The 20349-nt window shown below is 39.0% G+C and overlaps 1 protein-coding gene across 6 annotated transcripts in view; it reads right to left on the bottom strand.

Moving 5' to 3' along the window:
- Positions 1-20349, bottom strand: part of nid1.L (nidogen 1 L homeolog) — a 250909-nt gene that overhangs the window by 107606 nt on the left and 122954 nt on the right. For all 6 annotated transcript variants that reach the window (XM_041562803.1, XM_041562804.1, XM_018263141.2 and 3 more), the window contains 5 exons: positions 16774-17006; positions 10792-11138; positions 9720-9869; positions 5285-5536; positions 5007-5207 (listed from right to left, as the gene is read on the bottom strand). In XM_041562803.1, the coding sequence (XP_041418737.1) occupies positions 5007-5207; positions 5285-5536; positions 9720-9869; positions 10792-11138; positions 16774-17006 (1183 nt within the window). The remainder of the gene's footprint in view (positions 1-5006; positions 5208-5284; positions 5537-9719; positions 9870-10791; positions 11139-16773; positions 17007-20349) is intronic.

The raw sequence follows: 20349 nt of genomic DNA, 5'->3' as shown, positions 1-20349 counted from the left end.
ATAATCATTTATCACCCAAGATGCCGCCAAAATTCTTATTTACTCATTATATCACGTCTAGACTACTGTAACTCTCTATTAATTGGCCTTCCCCACCGAGACTGTCACCTCTCCAGTCCATAATGAACACCGCCGCCAGACTTGTACACCCCATCAACCGCTCCTCTGTTCTTGCCCACTCCCACACCTTGTGTCTCATTCCTTTCCCCTTTTGATTGTAAGCTCTTTTGCACAGGGCCTTCCTCACCTTTTGTACTGGTACTGGTCATTATGTATGTAACTCTGTATGCTCTATTCATGTAATTCATATGGTTTCTTTGTATGAACACATTTATTTTACAGCGCTGCGCAATAAGTTGGTGCTCTAACAAAACATGTTAATAATAATAACAACAACAACAATAGGCTACTACCAATTAGGGATGTCGCGGACTGTTCGCCGGCGAACTTGTTCGCGCGAACATCGGCTGTTCGCGTCCGCCGCAAGTTCGCGAACGTCGCGCGACGTTCGCCAATAGGCGTTCGCGTCAAAATCGTTCGACCATTCGAGCGCTAAAATCGAAGGATTTTCGTTCGAATCGAACGATCGAAGCATTGGATCGAATGAAATCATTCGATCCAATGGCTTCGATCGTTCGACTCGAACGAAAATCGTTCGATCGAACGATTACAATCCTTCGATCGTTCGAATCGAACGATTTTCGGATGATCGAAGTTCGCGAACAGTTCGCGAACTGTTCGCAAATTTTGCCGGTGTTCGCGAACGGCGTTCGCGAACACATCGGCGGCGGTTCGCTACATCCCTACTACCAATGATATTTACTACCAGATTATATTGGACTTATATAAAAACTTATCTCAATATAGTGGAGTTCCAGGAGTTTCTACTTTCATCATATAGATGATCATTAATACATATTTAAAGTGTAGTGGTATCATTAAAGGTCAAACTTTTTCAAACTTATGGAAATGGAGATGGAACATGTATAATTGTAGATACTAATTCACAAATAAATTTAGTCTAGTCCTTCTAGCACTGCTGAAGAGTTGGGGAGGCCCATTTATTAACCCTTTCCCTGCCAGCCTTTTTGTCCTAGATGCGAACATCTACTGCCAAGTAGTTTTTAGATATTTTGCACTCTTTCACTTTAAGGGCCTTTCCTGGGGAGGTCTTTTAGTTTACCCAGGAAAACAAAATATTGTTTTTTTCAGGACAACCTGAACTTTCAAAATATGCAAGAACTTAATTTATTTTATGTATGAGAACACAGCCGATTTGGAAAGGTCTGTGTCTCCTGAACGCGGCAATACCAAATATATATAGTTTTATGGAGATTTCTCACTTGTATAGCTCGAAATCTACAAGCAGTACACAACAAAATTTCCAAAGCACCGCTCCCCAAATGGCATACTTCTGATTTCAAGGCCAAACATTCTGCTAACAGTAAAATTAGCCTAGAAAATTACCCATTATTAGAAAGAACAGATTCTGGTGAATCAAAAATGGGTAAATATATCTTTGTACTCCAAACTACCAAGTTGCAATTATTTCCTAAAGTTATAATGTTTTAAAGAAATTCATTAGGTATCAATGTAAAACACCCCAAATATGAAAGCCTGGGGTCCACTGAACAGTTTGATGCCCAATATGTATAGGTTTACCTAAGCATGTGGTATATAGGGGCCCTAAAATGTAGACACCTCATTTGAGCTATCAGTTCTGTAATTCCAGATCAACAGCAAAATCAACACATTTACATAGTTTGGGGGGGGGGGGGCAAAGTTAGAAAAAAGTACGTTCACCCCAGAAAACCATATATTTTCAGATAGTACACATTTCCCCGAATCCAAATTGGGCATGCATGTCTTTCTACTCCAAAGATATAAGCCACAAACCCTCCATTTTCTGAAATCACCTCAAAACTTCCAACCTGCAACATCGTATTTCCAACATACTATTATGTATCAAGAGAAATCATCCCAAATATGAAAGCCTGGGGTCCCCTGAACAGTTTGATGCACAATATGTATAGGTGTACCCAAATACGTGGCATTTAGGGGCCCCAAAACGAAGACCCCCATTTGGTCTGTCATTTCAGATACTGCAAAATAAACACATTTACATGGTTTTGGGGGGGCGGCAAAGCTAGAAAAAAAGTGTGTTCATCCCAAAAAAACATATCTTTTCGGAAAGTACACATTCCCCTGAATCCAACTTGGGTATGCATGTCTTTCTACACCAAAGTACCAAGCCGCAAACCATTCCTAAATTTGGTGATTTTGGTGACATTTCCAAAAATCACCTAAAATGTTCTTACCTGCAGCATCGTATTTCCCACATATTTTTAGGTATCAAGAGAAATCACCCCAAATATGAAAGCCTAGGGTCCTCTGAACAGTTTGATGCCCAATATGTATAGGTGTACCCAAGCACGTGGCATATAGGGGCCCCAAAAGTAAGACCCCCATATGTTCTGTCATTTCAGGTACTGCAAAATCAACACATATACATAGTTTTGGGGGGAGCAAAGGTAGAAAAAAGTACATTCAACCCAGAAAACCATATATTTTCGGAAAGTACACATTCCCGCAAATCCAAATTGGGCATGCATGTCTTTGTACTCCAAAGTACCAAGTCGCAAGCCTTTCCTAAATTTGGCGGTAAATGCTACAGTTATTACATTTCTGAAAATTGCCTAAAACTATTGCAATTGGCCGCATTTATCTCACCCAATTTCTTACATATGTAGGGATGTGAAAATCTTAGACACCCTTACACTTTACAGACAGGCACATCACTAGTAATATGGACACCTTAGTGGGTCCTTATGGGGACCTTGTGCTTATGTAACCCCTGCAGTTCACACAGTGTACACCAGCACTGTGCCAGAGTATAAAAGGTTTAGGAACCATGTGCTCTGGGTCCATTGCTTTAGCCCAACCAAGCAGGCTGGAAGGGAATGGGTAGTGCTGACCCTAGGCGCCTTGGCCCTAGTAATTAGACAGCTATACTCGTTTTATAGATCGCTCTAGGAATGATAGAGAGGTTATTTAGTTGAGCAGCTCAAGGCTCCGCCGAGGAGATTAGAGGGATTAAGATCCCAGGGTATTACTGACCCAGAGTAAGGAACCAAGTGTTGAGATAGGGATGTCAGGAGTTCCCCATGTCTGCCACTGGAAGATATCCTGAAAACCGGGCAATACCCATCACATGCTGTCAACTTACTCTCTGCTGTATATTCCCAGCCTATACGTGCTGTGAGTATATGCTTCCTTTATGCTGCTGTGTATGTTCTATGCTCCATTGTGGATCAATGTGCTAAATGATCTATGTGCTATTGTTCAATAAACACAGTTATTTGTTCAACCGTTACAGAACTACTGGCGCCCATCATTGTGCTATCGCACCCAGTTACAGTTACACTATACCCTTGCCTCCACACCGTTGCGAGGGCTAACCCCTGAGAAAGAGAGCTCATCAGTGGTCTCAGCCCACCAAGGAAAGTAGCTTAAACTGCCCTAGCACAAGTCAGTTTACTATAGCGCTACACATACAATTGTAAAACACCATAAATACTGATATCAAGGGTCTACTGAACAGTTTTATGCCCAATATGAATTGATATACGAAGGCAGCTGGCATGTGCGGGCCGCAAATGAAAATAGTGGATATGATTTTTCTCCGCTGCCGATACGTCTTCTGTTGAACATGGACCCTTGACTTCATATTATGTGCCTCAAGACCCTCTTAACAGCAAAAACCCCCCAAAACCATATATTTTTGGAAAGTACACATTCTGAGGAATCCAACAAAGATAAAGACGTCTTTCTACACCAAACTGCAAAGCTTTTCAAACGTAGAGGTTTTTACAACATTTTTGAAAATCGCCTAAAATTGTTGCAGTTTGCCGCATTTATCGCACACAGTGTTTTCCATACAAAGAAAAATCACCATAAATATGGACGTCAGAGGTCTACTGAATAGTTTGATGCCCAATATGCATAGATTTACCAAAGTATGTGGCGTGTACGGACCCCAAATGAAAAACATGTATATGAATTTTAGCCAACTAAGCTGCAGAAAAGAGAGCCCCAACTGTGTATTATGTGCCGTAAGACAAAACTACACTAAAGATACATAAGGAACAATAATGTAGGGATAAAATTGCAATAAAACCACAAAAATAGCGTAAATCAATGAAATAACAAAATAATTAATCCAACAGCGTAATTAGTGGCCGAAATCGATCCAATAGTCACGCTGTCAAAATAACATGTTTTTAGGCAAAACAAACGGTACAATGAATAAGTAAAAAAAAAAACACCTGTTTGTGCGTTTTTGTGTATACATATTTGTGCACTTCTAAAAGTTATCTGAGTGTGCAAATACATGTAAATAAGTGTACAAAAGTGTGCTAAAATAAAAAAATAAAAATACCAATCTTTACTAAAATGTTTTTGTAAGTGTATAAATGTACTGTAAGTATGTTTAAGTGCAAGTAAGTGTGTAAAAAACGTGCACTTGCCGTTTTTGAAGCAGGAGGATCGCAGGAACCGAAGGAGGACTCCAAGGCAGCGTGTCAGCAGAGTAAATGCGCAGCAGGAAGAGAATGGGCGGGTGTGCGACGTGGAGGAGGTAAGGAAAACAGCAGCATCGCTTACATTGCGCATCTGCTACTTTGAAGTTGGATCTGCGACAATTGCGTCGCAGATCCGACTTGACAGCCCCCCCAGCCATGTTGCCCAGGGGGCTGTCTTCCCTCCTGACTCTCTGCATTGGCGGCAAAAGCCGCCAATGCAGAGAGAAGGGCTCAGCTGCAGGAGAACGTACGGGGTACGTTCTTGGCAGCCTGAGCCCTGAACCGCCAGCACGTATGCCGTACGTGCTTGTCAGTTAAAGGGTTAAAGGTCATATTTTTATATCAATACAAGTGACTGTCACTATTAATTATTTATGTATTATGCGGAGGAAAATTGTGTGCTACTAATACAAAACAAGTACTCACCAGAGCTAGATGTCTGATACAATTCTGTGTAAGGCTCAATGTGGACTGTGGATCCATATGGTATCTCTGGCACACTGCCATCAAGTTCAGTACTGATGGTGAGATGACCATGTTCATCAATGCCGCTGAACTTCTGCAGAATAACTAACTTCTTATTGCTGTGCAAGAACGTAACCTCTGTTTTCCGTGTGAATTCTCCACCTATTAAAAAGGATTATAGTTAATGCTAAATAGTTTGAACATACCATTTTCTTCCATTTCATTTTGAAGTGATTTACCTGTAATGCTAAAACCATTCTTATATCCTGGCTGCTGCACAGAAAACATCCATCCAATAACACCACCAATAGAAGCTAGTGGAAGCAAAGAGTACCCTAAAGAGTCAGCAATTGTGCTAATAGCTGTATAAGCTCGTCCATCATTAACCACAACATATGAGTGAAGGTCAATGCCTTCAAACACCACTGGAATAGGATTACTTCCCACATAAATCTTCCCTTTGACTTTCCCATTCACTCGTTGAGGTGATCCTACAAAACAAGATGATGCAAATATGTAACCAACATATTTTAGAAAGGTTTGATATCTTCATCTGTAACATTAAAATGGGGAACTGGAAGTAAAATATTTCCAAGATTAAAATTGATATCTTTAAAATATTATGGGGCATATTTATCAAGGGTCGAATTTTGAATTGGAAAAACTTTGAGATTCGAATTCAAAAAGACCAACCGAAATTAAGTCGAAGATTTTTTTTTGGTCGAATAGGTCAGTTTTTGATCAAATAGGTATGTATTTTTCCCCAAAGTCCACCAATTGACTCCAAATAGGTTCAAGGAGGTCCCCCATAGGCTAAAACAGCAATTCGGCAGATTTTAGATGGCGAATGGGCAAAGTCGAATTTTTAAAGAGGCAGTACATGATAAATTTCGATATTTGAATTTTTGAATTTTTTTCAAATTTGAATCGAATTTTGACTATTCCCTAGTTGAAGTACACAAAAATAGCTCGAAATTCAAATTTTTTTCATTTGAAAATTCACCTTGACCTTTGATATATATGCCCCTCTGTATGCAAAGGATTTTCTTATCTTTAGCAATTGGTATAATTATTGCATTGTCAGGCCATGGCTACTTACAGTATGTGTAACATAAGGAAAACAGGCTAATACTAACTCAAGATATAATTCTCTGCTAAGTAATGTAAATTTCAGAAGGAAAAGTAGTAACCTTCACTGTTTGCTGGCAAATGCACAGAGTTTGTCAGGTAAATGGGAGACCTAGAGTTAATAGCGTGCTCTAAAAATTATGATATAATTGGTATCACTGAGACCCGGTGGGATAAAACATTTGACTGGACTGTGAATTTAAATGGTTACACCCTTTTTAGGAGGGACAGAGGGATAAAAAAGGATCCATGCACTAAAGAAATAAGCATTGATGGCACTGGTGAGGGTGTGGAAACCCTCTGTTGACTGGACGAAAGGCTACAAAGAAAATTATCATTGGTGTATGCTACAAACCAACTTGTATAAGTATGAAGCCCAACTACTTTTACAAATAGAAAAAGCTTCACAACAAGGTCAATTATTACTATGGGTGACTGGGGTAATGGGGTTGCCAAGACCGAAAAAGCTAGTAGGTTTGTAAATATGCTGAATGACAACTTTTTATTTCAGCTCATTCAAGAGCCTACTAGGAATAATTTTCTTATGGATCTTGTAATAACTATTAATACTGAACTCATCTCTAGCATTTGTGTGGGTGAGCAGTTAGGGAATAGTGATCATAACACGGTCTCTTTTGAGATTCTGTTGCAGATGCAACTCTATAAGGGAGTTACTAAAACACAAAATTTTAGATGTGCAAACTTTGATTGTATAAGGGCATCTCTGCAACATTAAATGGGGTTAAACATGGAATAAAAATTCTGTTATTTTTCGTCTGTCTACACAAATAAGGAACCAGTTAATGAATGTTTCCTTCATAATAGTCCTAATTCTAGTAGTACAACTAATGATGCATGAGGAAATTCAAAGAGACTAGAAGATGTTAAGCTAAACAAGGGTCCAGGGCCGGATGGTATTCATCCCAAGGTACTCAGTGAGCTTAGCTCTGTGATTGCCAAAACTCTTTACTTAAAGGAAAACTATACCCCCCAAACAATGTAGGTCTCTATTAAAAGATACTGAGTAAAACAGCTCATGTGTAAAACCCTGCTTCATGTAAATTAACCATTATCATAACAATATACTTTTTTAGTAGTATTTGCCATTGGGTAATCATAAATAGAAAATTGCCATTTTAAAAAATAAGGGCCGCCCCCTGAGATCGTACGATTCACTGTGCACACATACAAATCACATGTAAGGTCACATGAGCCAATTAACAGACAGAGTTCTGCCTTTTGCTTCCTCACTTCTTCCTGTTACAGTTAGTGTTGTAGTATTTCTGGTCAGGTGATCTCTGAGGCAGCACAGATAGAGTCACGAAATGGTGGTTCAAGGCAAGAGATGTAAAAGGGCAATATTTATGTAAATATATATTCCAGTTTGGTAAGATTATTTAATATGTCATTCAGTTTGATATAAACTATCTGTTGCTTAAATATTCATTTTGGGGGTATAGTTTTCCTTTAATATTTCAGGATTCATTGAGGTCTCAAATGGTGCAGAGAGACTGGCAAATTGCTAATGTGGTGCTGCTATTCAAAAAGGGATCCCATTCTCAGCCTCAAAACTATAGGCCAATTAGTCTGACATCAGTGGTAGGAAAGCGTTTTAAAGGGTTAGTAAAGGATAAGACACTGGACTTCATAGCAAATCAAAATACTATAAGTTTATGCCAGCAGGTTTTATGTGTAATAGATCTTGCCGGACTAACTTAATTTATTTTTGTGAGCAGGGACCTTGATTCTGGGATGGGAGTGATGTGATTTACTTAGACTTTGCTAAAGCATTTGATACAGTGCCACACATAAGGTTACTGGTTAAATTAAGGATTGTTGGCCTGGAACATAGTATTTGTACCTGGATAGAGAACTGGCTAAAAGATAGATTACAGAGTGGTGGTAAATGGAACATTTTCTAATTGGACCAGTGTTGTTAGTGGAGTACTGCAGGGCTCTGTACTTGGTCCTTTGCTTTTCAACTTATTTATTAATGACATGGATGAGGGCATTGAAAGTACTGTTTCTATTTTTGCTGATGATACAAAATTGAGCAGAACTATAAGTTCTATGCAAGATGCGGCCAATTTGCAGAGTGATTTGACTAAGTTGGAAAACTGGGCAGCAAGCTGGAAAATAAGGATCAATGTTGATAAATGCAAGGCTATGCACTTTGGCAAAAATAATATAAATGCAAGTTATACACTTGGCAGTGTGTTGGGAGTTTCCTTAACTGAGAAGGATCTAGGTTTTTTTTGTAGATAACAACATAATTATTCCTCTTTATAGGTCCCTGGTAAGGCCACACCTCAAGTATGCAGTGCAGTTTTGGACTTCAATCCTTAAGGGATATAAATGAGCTGGATGGATAAATGAGTTGTTTTCTCTGGAAAAAGGCCCTTATGGGACATGATTACATTAGAGGACATTATAGACAAATAGCAGGGGACCATTTTACCCATTAAGAGGATCACTGCACCAGAGGCCACCCCTTCAGACTAGAAGAAAAAAACTTTAATTTGAAGCAGCAAAGGTGGTTCTTTACAGTGAGGACAGTGAAGTTGTGGAATGCACTGCTGGGTGATGTTGTGATGACTGATTCTGGAAATGCTTTTAAGAGTGGCTTGGATGATTTATTGGACAGACATAATATCAAAGGCTATTGTGATACTAAACTCGATACTTAGTATAGATATGGGTATCTATAATGTATGTTAAGATGTGGAGGGGTGTGTGTATGGATGCTGGATTTCATTTGGAGGGGTTGAACTTAATGTATGAAGTTGATGGCAAAAGGTGGTTCTTTACAGTGAGGACAGTGAAGTTGTGGAATGCACTGCTGGGTGATGTTGTGATGACTGATTCTGGAAATGCTTTTAAGAGTGGCTTGGATGATTTATTGGACAGACATAATATCAAAGGCTATTGTGATACTAAACTCGATACTTAGTATAGATATTGGTATCTATAATGTATGTTAAGATTTGGAGGGGTGTGTGTATGGATGCTGGATTTCATTTGGAGGGGTTGAACTTAATGTATAAAGTTGATTGATGTTGGATATCTTAGTAAGGTGAAGTTGTGGAATTATCCACCTGAATGTTTTTGTTGTTGAAAATGCCAAGCAACAGTGCAGGTTTTGAGGAGAGAATGGGAGAATGGGTTTTGAGTAGGTTGGCTCCAGTGACATCATTACATTGGCCACTTTCCCTTGCTGATATCATCAGAGAGGGTTGAGTCTGGCTCATAAAAATGGCCAAGCAGTTAAACCAGGTCATAATGACGTCATAAAGGATTGTTCAGCTTCAAACTATGCATTATTTACTCTACAAAAGGCTCATGAACATCTGGGGTTTTTCAGGGATGTTATGGGTGTTGGGTGGGTGAAACAAGAGTTGGTTGTTTTTATGGATATAGTATGGAAAGATGACATTTCTGTCTTACAAAGGTTTGAGTTAATAATCCCATACAGAGTAAAGTATATATGTACAGTATATATATTTATATATATGCACAGAAATAACATTATGAATGGGAAAATCTCACCTTCTGCCACACATTGTCTTCCATTACCATAATAGCCAGGAATGCATGTACAACAAAATCCAGTTGAATAGTCTTTGCAAAATGCCTGACTGGAGCACTGATGGCGATTATTAGCACAGGTCTGCTGATTTCCTGTATTATACTGGAACACTAAAGACAACATTTAAAAGCAGTCAGCGTTAATATTAGTAAATTTAAAGACTTATGCAATGAACTAATTTACTCTGAATAACAACACAGTTTTAAAATGTAAAAGTTATGAATTGTGACTTATAAAATCAAGGTGGTTATTAAACTGAATTATAAGCAAATAAAAGTAATATATAGCCCCTTATATACATTAAAGCTATTTTATGAGACTCTGATGAGTTAACTTCTTTAACTTTTTCTTTAAAAACGTACCATCACCACAACAAAAGAATATGAGAGAAAAGCAACATCTTAATGTACGTAGTATTCCTACCTTAAATATGAACTCTTCATCTTGCCCATTCTCTATGACTAACAATAATTGTGTAATATTTGTATTACAGATCATAACTTGGTATGCCTATACACATTGATAATGATTAGAAAATTAATGGCATGTACTTTACTCTGTCTCTGTACTTTAAATTAGTTCTTTTCTTGTTTTCTATATATTGCATTCTATGCTTGTAAAAGTAGAAATAAAGAATATTTAAAAAGGGGACCCATTGTGGTTCATCCTTTATTAGAGGTACATATAAAATGCTTTAGGTTTTGCTATATATATTTTTTTTTTCTTGCAGCCTGAAGCCTTCAAAAAGATTTGCAGGTCAAAAGATAAATTAGAAATGATTCAAAAGTACAAAGATTAAAGCAAAACACATTTTGGGTTTAAAATTGATATATTTATTAATTGCCTTAATTTAATAGGACATCCCTTTATGATAGTTTACCTTTGAAGCATGCACATGTGCATTAATTGCCTTTACTTATTAGACATCCCTTTAAGATAGTTTAACTATGAAACCAGATTCACTACTACTTCTAAACCACAGCATATAGTATTTATTATAGATTTTCCATTATATAATACAGACAAACTTACCTACTCCAGTGTCCTCTAGTTCATCATCAACAATCACAATTTGGGGGTTGTTCTGTGGAAAAGATGGAACTTGAAAATTAACATTTCCCAAAATAACGTCCTCCTGGTCTAGATAGGGGTCAACAGGAATCAAATTAAGACCTGGAATATTAGGTTTAAGGGGATTATTTTCATAATCTTGTTCAGTTACATAATGGTCATTAAAATCTTCTGTCTCCTCTGAATGGTTTTCTTCTTTTTCATCAAGTGTAGCAAAGTGCTCTACATTAGCAGCCACAACAGATTTGAGAGTAGATGGTCCTCCGATTTCATAAATCCAGACTCCCTGCATACCAGAATTGGTTTTCCTAAATATGAATAGGAAAATATATGTAAAATGCAAATTATAAAAGAATAAATTCCTCAGCAGCGTTGATTTGACTAGTGTGCAAAACCTAATAAAAATACATCTCTTGGGGAGGGGCGTGGCTAGTCAAGCAACTGCACGGTTGGATTTCTTGGAGCGTCAGGCAGAATCCCCCTCTACCCCACGCTACCTAGCATTCACAGGGTTCATCCAGACAGCAGAGAGGCAGTTCGCCAAAGGATTCAGGCGGGAACGGGTCTCCCAGCACCGCACGGGCCCGGGAACATTGTGGTGTTTATACATATGGCCTGCAGGTGTCACTGTGCCCATACTTATACTGTGCATACTTCCTGTCAGCTTAAAAGTGAAAGTTACTGTCGTGTAATGACTGCATGAGCCTGCTAATAAAGCACTGTTATACTCTACTCATCCTCAGCTACCCAAAACATAACAAATTGACGACGAGATAGCTCTTCTACCTCTGCAGCAGCCTGCACCTTTTCTTCCAAACCCTGGTAAGCCTACCATACCTTTTACTGATTGGATCCATATGTTTGGAAATTACATTAATGCTGCTGACCAAGGGGAGATTTCTGCTGCTAGAAAGCGTGCTTTACTTATGCACTGCCTGGGAGCAGTGGGACAGCGTATATTCTATACATTACCATTACCTGATGATACTTATGAAACTGCTCTTACTGCTATAAAGAACTTTATCGTGCCAAGCGTAAATGTGGTTGCGGAGAGATATAAATTCCTCCAACGTGGACAACGTAATGGTGAATCCACAGAACAATTTGTAGCAGCTTTGAGAGAGCTGGTTGTTACCTGTGAGTTTGGGACTCACATGCTAAGAGACCAAATAGTGAAAAAAACAAACTCACCTCGCATTAAAGAGAGACTGCTCCTAGAGAAGATTTAACCCTTGCAAAGGCAATTCCAGTTTCAAGCCAGACTGAAACAGCAGTGGCAGAGGCTAAAACTCTCAGTCAGGGAACTGCTGGGAATGTACAGATTGTGAATTCAGCACTGTGGCGTAATAATGCAGAGTCACAGGCAAAATACAGTGCTCAGGAAAGGGATTCACCTACACTGCAAAACCATACAGCAAATACAAACAGAAAATACTGCTTTCGCTGTGGTTCAACACAACACACTGCAAATCATGTTACATGTCCTGCAAAAGCTAAACAGTGCCGCAAATGGACAAAAGTAGGACATTTTGCCAGGATCTGCCGTAGTTCTGCTAAAGATGTTCATTAATTCACTACTACAAATGTTACAGTATTAAGTGTGGATATCCAGTCAAGTTTATATGCACTGTCAGTGTGAGTACTGCTTCTGCTGACAAAGGACACTCCATTACCTGATGCTTGATACAGGTTCAGCTGTTTCTATACTAGCAAAAGATATTTTCTTGAAATACTTTGCAAAAGATCCGCTTGTTGCACCTGCCCTGAAACTGGTCAGATGAAAGGATCCAATCCCTGTGCTTGGTTGCTTGCCAGTGACTGTACAATTTGAATCAAATACTGCAAAATGTGACTTTTACATTGTGAATAAGGGTACTGCTATACTTGGAAGGGATCTCTTTACTGCATTAAACCTACAATTAGTTGATGGTCTCATTACTACAGCATCAGTGCCTGCCACACCACCCGTGTCTAAAATCTCACCACAAAGCAACACTTCACTGGGCTGTGTAAAGAACCTTGTACACAAAGTTAAGTTGAAACCAGATGTATAAACCAGTACCATTTCCTGATTCAGCATGGGAAAAACTTGCTATTGATATTGTGGGTCCTTTTACAGATGCTCCTATAGACTGCAGGTTTGCTATAACCTTGATAGACTATTACAGTAAATGGCCTGAAATTGCATTTGTTCCTCATATAACATCAGCTACAGTAATAACATTTCTGTCTACAGTCTTTAGCAGAAAAGGTAATCCAAAGGAGCTAATATCAGACAATGACCCACAGTTTGTCTCATCTGAGTTAAAATACTTTCTGAGAGAGATAAATATTGTGTATAGGAAATCTTTAGTGTATTACCCACAAGCAAATCGAGAAATCAAGCAATTTAACAGAAGTCTGAAAGAAACACTACAGACAGCAAATCTTACTGGGAAATCTTGGAAAGTATTTACAACAGAGTTCCTACATAACTACAGAGCAACCACCATGCAACAATCCAATCATCTCCAGCTGAATTATTACATGGATGCGCACTAAGTTACATGTTGCAGACATCAAACTTCCACAAAATACTGTGCCTACAAAATCGTCTACTGATGACATTGTGAAACGTCAACAAGCCAAATTCTTATACCAGTGGTCAACCAACATTTTTTACCCATGAGCCACATTCAACTGTAAAAAGAGTTGGGGAGCAACACAAGCATGAAAAACTCCCTTGGGATGCCAAATAATGACTGTGATTGGCTATTTGGTAGCCCCTTTGTGAACTGGCAGCCTACAGGAGGCTCTGCTTGGCACTATACTTAGTTTTTTATTAAAACTTGCTTCCAAGCCTAGGATTCAAAAATTAGTACCTGGTTTGAGGACAATGAGAGCAACATCCTAGGTATTGGAGAACAACATGCTGCTCACAAGATACTGGTTGGGGATCACTGACTTATACAGACAGAAAACATAGTGCAAGAGAAGTGCACTTTCAGCCTGGATCTTTAGTCAGAATTAAGAAATGAGTACTACTGAAACAAGGACAATCTAAATTTACTACACCACTTTAAGTGAGACACCAGCGAGGACCATACACATATGAACTTTCTGATGGTCGCATATGGAATGCTTCTGTTAGGAATGACTTTGGAGAAGTTCTATTTGATGAAGGACATTTTCCTACTACTGATGCCAGCTGCAATGGGCCTAAAGAAAGTGAACCTATAAGACGTACTGAGAGAATCAGAAAACTACCTGCATGGACCAAGGACTTTGTGATGTGAAGAATGTATAATATTGTTTCAAAATGCATACTGTTTATTTGTTGCTGTTTATTATAGTTGTCCAAATGCTTTCCTACTATAGGGGGAATATGTGGTGTTTATACAAATGGCATGTAGATGTCACTGTGCCCAGACTTATACTGTGCATACTTTCTGACAGCTTAAAAAGTGAAAGTTACTGTTGTGTAATGGCTGCATGACTCTGCTAATAAAATCACTGTTATACTCTACTCATTTATTGAAAAAAATAGTGTGGGTTTTTCTGCCCTACCACTTTCTTGTGGTAACTAACTTTTAAATGTCTTGCTTGTCTGGTGTAATGCAGGTATGGGATCCATTTTCCAGAAAGCTCTGAATTACAGGAAGGCCGTCTCCCATAGACTCCATTTTATCCAAATAATCCAAAGTTATTTCCATTTTTCTGTAATAATAAAACAGTGATCTAAACTAAGATAATATGAATCCTTATCGGAGACAAAATCTGTTGGGTTTATTTAATGTTTAAATGATTTTCTAATAGACTTAAGGTATGAGTATCCAAATTACAGATAGATCCATTATCCAGAAAACCCTAGTTGACGAGCATTCTGGATAACAGATCCCATACCTGTACTTTCATATCTAACTGGTTTCTGAACTTTGTTCAGAAGCTACCCCACCGGCGTAGCCCAGTCCTGGGAACAGCTTTACTCCACCCCCCAGCGTGAGTGGATGATCCTACAATCACCGGCCAGTTGCAATCCAACATCACTTGCCAGAAACATGAGGTAATGCACCTACTAGTTGGGAGATCAAAGGATAAGAAGAGGGTACTGTAAACCCCTTACACTTGCACTGTTAAAGGAGAAGGAAAGGTTAAAACTAAGTAAGCCTTATCAGAAAGGTCCATCTAAATATACCAGTAAACCCCCGAAAATGTTGCTCTGAGTCCCCTGTCAAAAGAAATACTGCATTTCTTTCCTTCTATTGTATACACATGGGCTTCTGTATCAGCCTTCCTGCCTTCAGCTTAAACCTCATTGCCCTGGGCAAGAGCATGCTCAGTTTGCTCCTCTCCCCCCACCACTCCCTTCTCTACTGTAATCTGAGCCCAGAGCAGGGAGAGACTCAGGCAGGAAGTGATGTCACACCACATTAATACTGCAGCTCCTATTCTAAACAAACAGAGAGTTTCTAGAGCTTTTTACTCAGGTATGGTAAAACATTCTACAGAATAAATATAGCATTCTAGGTTGCACTATTGCAGCTAATCTATTGGCAATAAAATGCCTCCGTAGCTTTCCTTCTCCTTTAAAAATGTTTACTGTTTTGCTATGTAGCCAGCAGGTCCAAACAGAATACGCAAGATTATTTGTAAACAATTATTGTAGCTGTGAGATGTCATGAAGCAGCATTTATGCTTACTTTATACAACACATGGTGCTCCAAGGGAGCCATTAAAAAAAACAGCTGCACACTAATGAGTAATAGTAATAATAAAAGTAAAAATATTATGTTCCAAGCCAAATTTCCTTCATTTAATTAGTAGTCTTTTGTGTGGTACTCCATTCCTCATAAAAAGCTACTAAATTTGTCTTGCAAGATATTGTACATAAATCTGTGCATAAAATTTGTGCATAAATCATAGTATTATGATTCAGAATGTATTCCAGTATCTTATTCCCTGGCCAAAGCTTTTCTACTACAGTTATCAATTATAGTAACAGGCCTATAGTTTTCAGGCTGAGAACTGGATTCCTTTTGAATAAAGGCATCACACTTGCATTTCACTAGTCTTCTCGAACCATGCCAGACATCAAAGAATCTTGCGAAATTAAGTTTGGTACCCTGGGATGAACACCATCTGGTCCTGGACCTTTTGCACTTTTACATGTTCTAGTCTGTTTTTAACTTCCTTCAGAGTCAACAAGCCAACATTTTTTAAATTAACAGTCTATTAAAAAGGAAACCTTTATTATTTCCTTGTTCTCTTTATCCAGTTTATCTCCTCTAAAAATGTCAGTTACAGAGCTTAATAGGGAAAGAAGGCTCTCTGGAGTGGGAAGGGAAGTTGAAGAAAATTGCACAAGAAGGTAAACAGAAAATGAGCAGGCTTACTGGCTCGACAGGCATAATTCAAGGTCAGAACTGAACTAAATCCAAATCAGGCAAGGTTCAAAGGCTAACGAAGTTCAAGACGTACAGGTTCAGGTTTGGGAAACAGGTTCAGAGTGTTTTCCCAGCAGGTAAGTGGACCTAGTAACTGCCAACGGCTAATGCCAGAACAAGGAATATATAAGGGATCTCTGCTGGGAGGTCACTGGGAGGCATAGGGAAAGACAGGAGAATGTTTCCTTACAGTGTGACTACACTGGTAGCATAATTACCAAGGCATTTCGGTAACTGAGTCTGTTTATAAGTTAATAAAAAATCTGTGAAGACAAATGTTGACAAAGAAGATATGCTGCAATGTGCAATTTAAAAACTACTGTATATTTACTAATCTGCCTTACACAGTCAGTTCCCAAGAGTCCCCAGTATCAAAGCATTAACTTGAGTAAACTCAAGTTAAAATGCATGCATGCAGAGGTATAAGAACATGCTTGTGCTTTCACATGAATACATATAGTCTTATACATATTTTATTATTAATCATTTGTAAATAACACTTACAGTACATACTACTTACCAGCGTAACATTTCCAATGAATAATAATCATTGGCAAACTCATTATGTGGTCCTTTAGTCTTCCACAAAATAAATGCTTCTGCCCCTTTGCTAAATCCAACTCGGGCTGAGTTTTCCTCATTATAATTGTTCTTTGGTTGTGTCCCATGGAAGTTTAAGCCATCCTCTGGATAGAGGAAAATAGCATAGGATTTGGATTCATCTGATGCTAAAACAGCCTGAAATGTGTTTCCCTAAGAAATTAAAACAATTATATTGATTAATAAAATTACTTATTTGTAATAATTAAAATGGCTTATAAAACATCTGATAAAAATGGCAAAGCTTTTTTTGTAGAGTCTTCCATATTACTATATTTTTAACATGATATTTAAGATAATGAAATACTGTGTTAGGAATACCATTTTCAACATCTAACTTGATCCTTTACTATATCCAACTGAGGAAGAAGTTAAGGGACAGGAGAGGCACCTTGCTTGTTTACAACTATATTGACAATGATCGAGCATTACAGATAAGATCTTAAGCTCTTGAGGCCTTGCCAATTTAGTGATGGCATTCTTTGGAGATATGTGTTTTTTGTATTTTTTTCTGTCTGCATAGAAAACAGCTGTTGGGGAGGCAGAATTGAATACAGGCCAGATTTTGGGCTTCTGGTGCCCTTAGGCCACAGGGTCCTAGTGCCCGGCGCCCTTGTGAGTGCACCCCAACCCCCCCCCCCAGTCTGCGCCGGAGTCCTGGGGATTATGCGTACAGGAGTTTGTGCCCCCAGTGTTCCTTAGGTTGCAACTGGGCAGCATGTAGCCCCTAAAAACTTGCCACCCTAGGCACGGGCCTTTGTGGCCTCCCCACAGATTCGGGCCTGATTGGATAGGAAAGCTATTTGTCAGGGCACATCAGACTGAGAGAGAAAGAGACTGCTTCTATATGTCACACTAAAAGGTCAAAGTTACATTTGTCAAGCTGCAAGTGCAAAATGTTCAGGTTATTATGCCACTATTAACTGATCTACTTTATTATATTATTTATGGAGATTAAGGGGTGCATATATTAAAGGGTCCTAGACCAATACATCACTAAAAGCTGACACAGGTATGGGATTTATTATCCAGAATTCTTGGGACCTGGGGTTTTCCAAAAAAGTTTTTTCCCAGTATTTTGGCGCACCATACCACAGCTATTTAACAAAAAATGGGCTCTATGGGAAAGCTTTCTGAAAGTTCTTTTTTCAAATATGAGATCCCATACCCATAATGCACCCTAAGATTAGACACAAGATTCTGACTTGAGAATTGGCTTCAGGATGGCCATGCATTTTAAGAACAAGGTGCCAGATTGGCAGATATAGTAGATGTAGTAATTATCTGTATTAATTACTTAACAGTCTTATATTGTGACATTTATATTCTATGTATACTATATATTGTGAGTCAGTCCCTAAGCTCAGTAAGTGACAGCAGCACAGAGCATGTACAGTGAATCAGCAGAAAAGAAGATGGGGAGCTCCTGGGGCATCTTTGGAGACACAGGTCTTTACTGCTAAAGGGCTGTGGTTGCCTTGGGCTGGTACAGAAGCCCAAAATATAATGTATAACATTTCTACCCTACTTCATTAGTTAAGCTTTAGTTGTCCTTTAAAATCTCAACTGAGACATGCTTGTGTGTATCTATTGATGCTATTCATTTTAGGCACTTATGGTGGCCATACACGGGCAGATAAAGCTGCCGATATCGGTCGTTTGGACCGATTTGACAGCTTATCTGCCCGTGTATGGGGGCTTCCGACGGGTCATCCCGATCGATATCTGGCCACGATATCGATTGGGAAGGTTGGATTTTTACCCGACCGACCCGTCGGAGCCGCTTGGCGCATCGTAATTCGATCGTTAGGCCATACGGCGAACGCTCAAATTACCCCCGATATAGCCACGCAGTTTAGTGGCATATCGGGGAAAGATCCGCTCGTTTGGCGATGTCGCCAAACGAGCGGATCTTTAAGTCTATGGCCACCTTTACTCCCAAACACACTTCTTCCATTTCTACGTAGTTACACAGAGTGTCTTTGTACCTGTCCTGCCTCTGCCGACAAAATGTGTGCAAGTGCTCCTATTGACACTGGGGAACTCAGTAACTACGGCCAGGATGTGGTGTTAATAAAGGGGTCCCACAGTGGCTTGGGTCAGTTGGTGCTACAGATTTGCGGCCAATGAATGGGACACTAATAGCATATGAAACAAGCATATACTGGGTGTGTATTGGAAGTGACATATTCTATCTGATTAACATCTAGCACTGATAATTACAACTCTGTACAAATGGGGACACCAGTACAGCAGGAAAGCGACCCTACTATGGGAGGAGCTGGCACATGACAAGAGTGTTTTAGTTATTATTGCTATATAAGGTTAGTTGTGTATTTTTCATTTGGTTCCTGAGACAATGTGGGGCTCTCCACAATTTAACATTTTATAATTTACCTTCTGTAAGTAGACCTTAAGCCAAGCATATATATATTTCATTTTATTGAAAGTCTTACACTATATGCTGTCTTCTCATTATATGCAATTTTCAAATACATATTGAAAGGTTTGCTTGTAAATTGTTTGATACAAATTGAGTTGTTCTGCTTATAGATTTGTTGATGGGCCTTGTCACCCTTTTGAGGCTGGCGAGTAGTCTCATTGTATGCACAGCAGCATTTAGGCATGTATTGCATTCTAAGCACTTTATAGGGGTCATTTACTTAGACATGAGGGACAAGTACAAGAGCACTAAGGGAAAGCATGAGCGTGCCTCTTAGGCAGGTGTCCTCAGCCATTTTTACCATTAAGCAACAATCAGGCATAAAAAGAGTTAGAGAGCAACATAACCATATAAATGGGTGGTACAAAATAAGTACTGTGATTGGTCATTTGGTAACCCCTATGTGGACTGGCCTCCAACAGGAGGCTCTGATTGACAGTACAACTGGCTTTTATGCAACCAAAAATGTGCCTCCAAGCCAAACGAAATAAGCTTCGATGTTACTGGGAGCAGCATCCAAGGGGTTGGTAAGCAACATGTTACTCATGAGTCACTGGTTGGGGACTGGTTGGAGTACAGACAGCACACTTTTTTGGCACTTTTCATACTGCCTTTCTGTTCATAGGAATAGATGTGTGATGTGCCTTGCAAGATGATCTAAACAAGCTCGCAAACAGGGCATCAAAGTGTCAGATTAAACATAATACAAATATATCACTGTTCATTACAGCAGCTAAGTGGCCCCAAGTCTGGCATTCCAGGATCACAATATGTTAGAATATGAGTAGAAAAGCATATTTATATTAAGGAGCCTTAGAGGATGCTGCCATTACTTTTTGTTTTCTCAGGCATTTCCAATCACCATAACAGGTTGCATTAAGAGAATTCCCTAGTATGTAAGCTTCCCTATATGATTGTGCTTGTGATTATGACTTGTATAACATAAAATGCAGACAAGGGACATGTAGTTTACAATAGCATCTTATTTTACTTGTCTGCTCAAGGGGGGAAATAAAGATGAATATAGAGTTGTAAAGTGCACAGTATCAGTTT

Source organism: Xenopus laevis, chromosome 5L (genome assembly GCF_017654675.1).
Source record: "Xenopus laevis strain J_2021 chromosome 5L, Xenopus_laevis_v10.1, whole genome shotgun sequence".
Taxonomy (NCBI): Eukaryota; Metazoa; Chordata; class Amphibia; order Anura; family Pipidae; genus Xenopus; species Xenopus laevis.
Note: the sequence above shows the minus strand (reverse complement) of the source record. Positions and strands in the feature narration are given on the sequence as shown.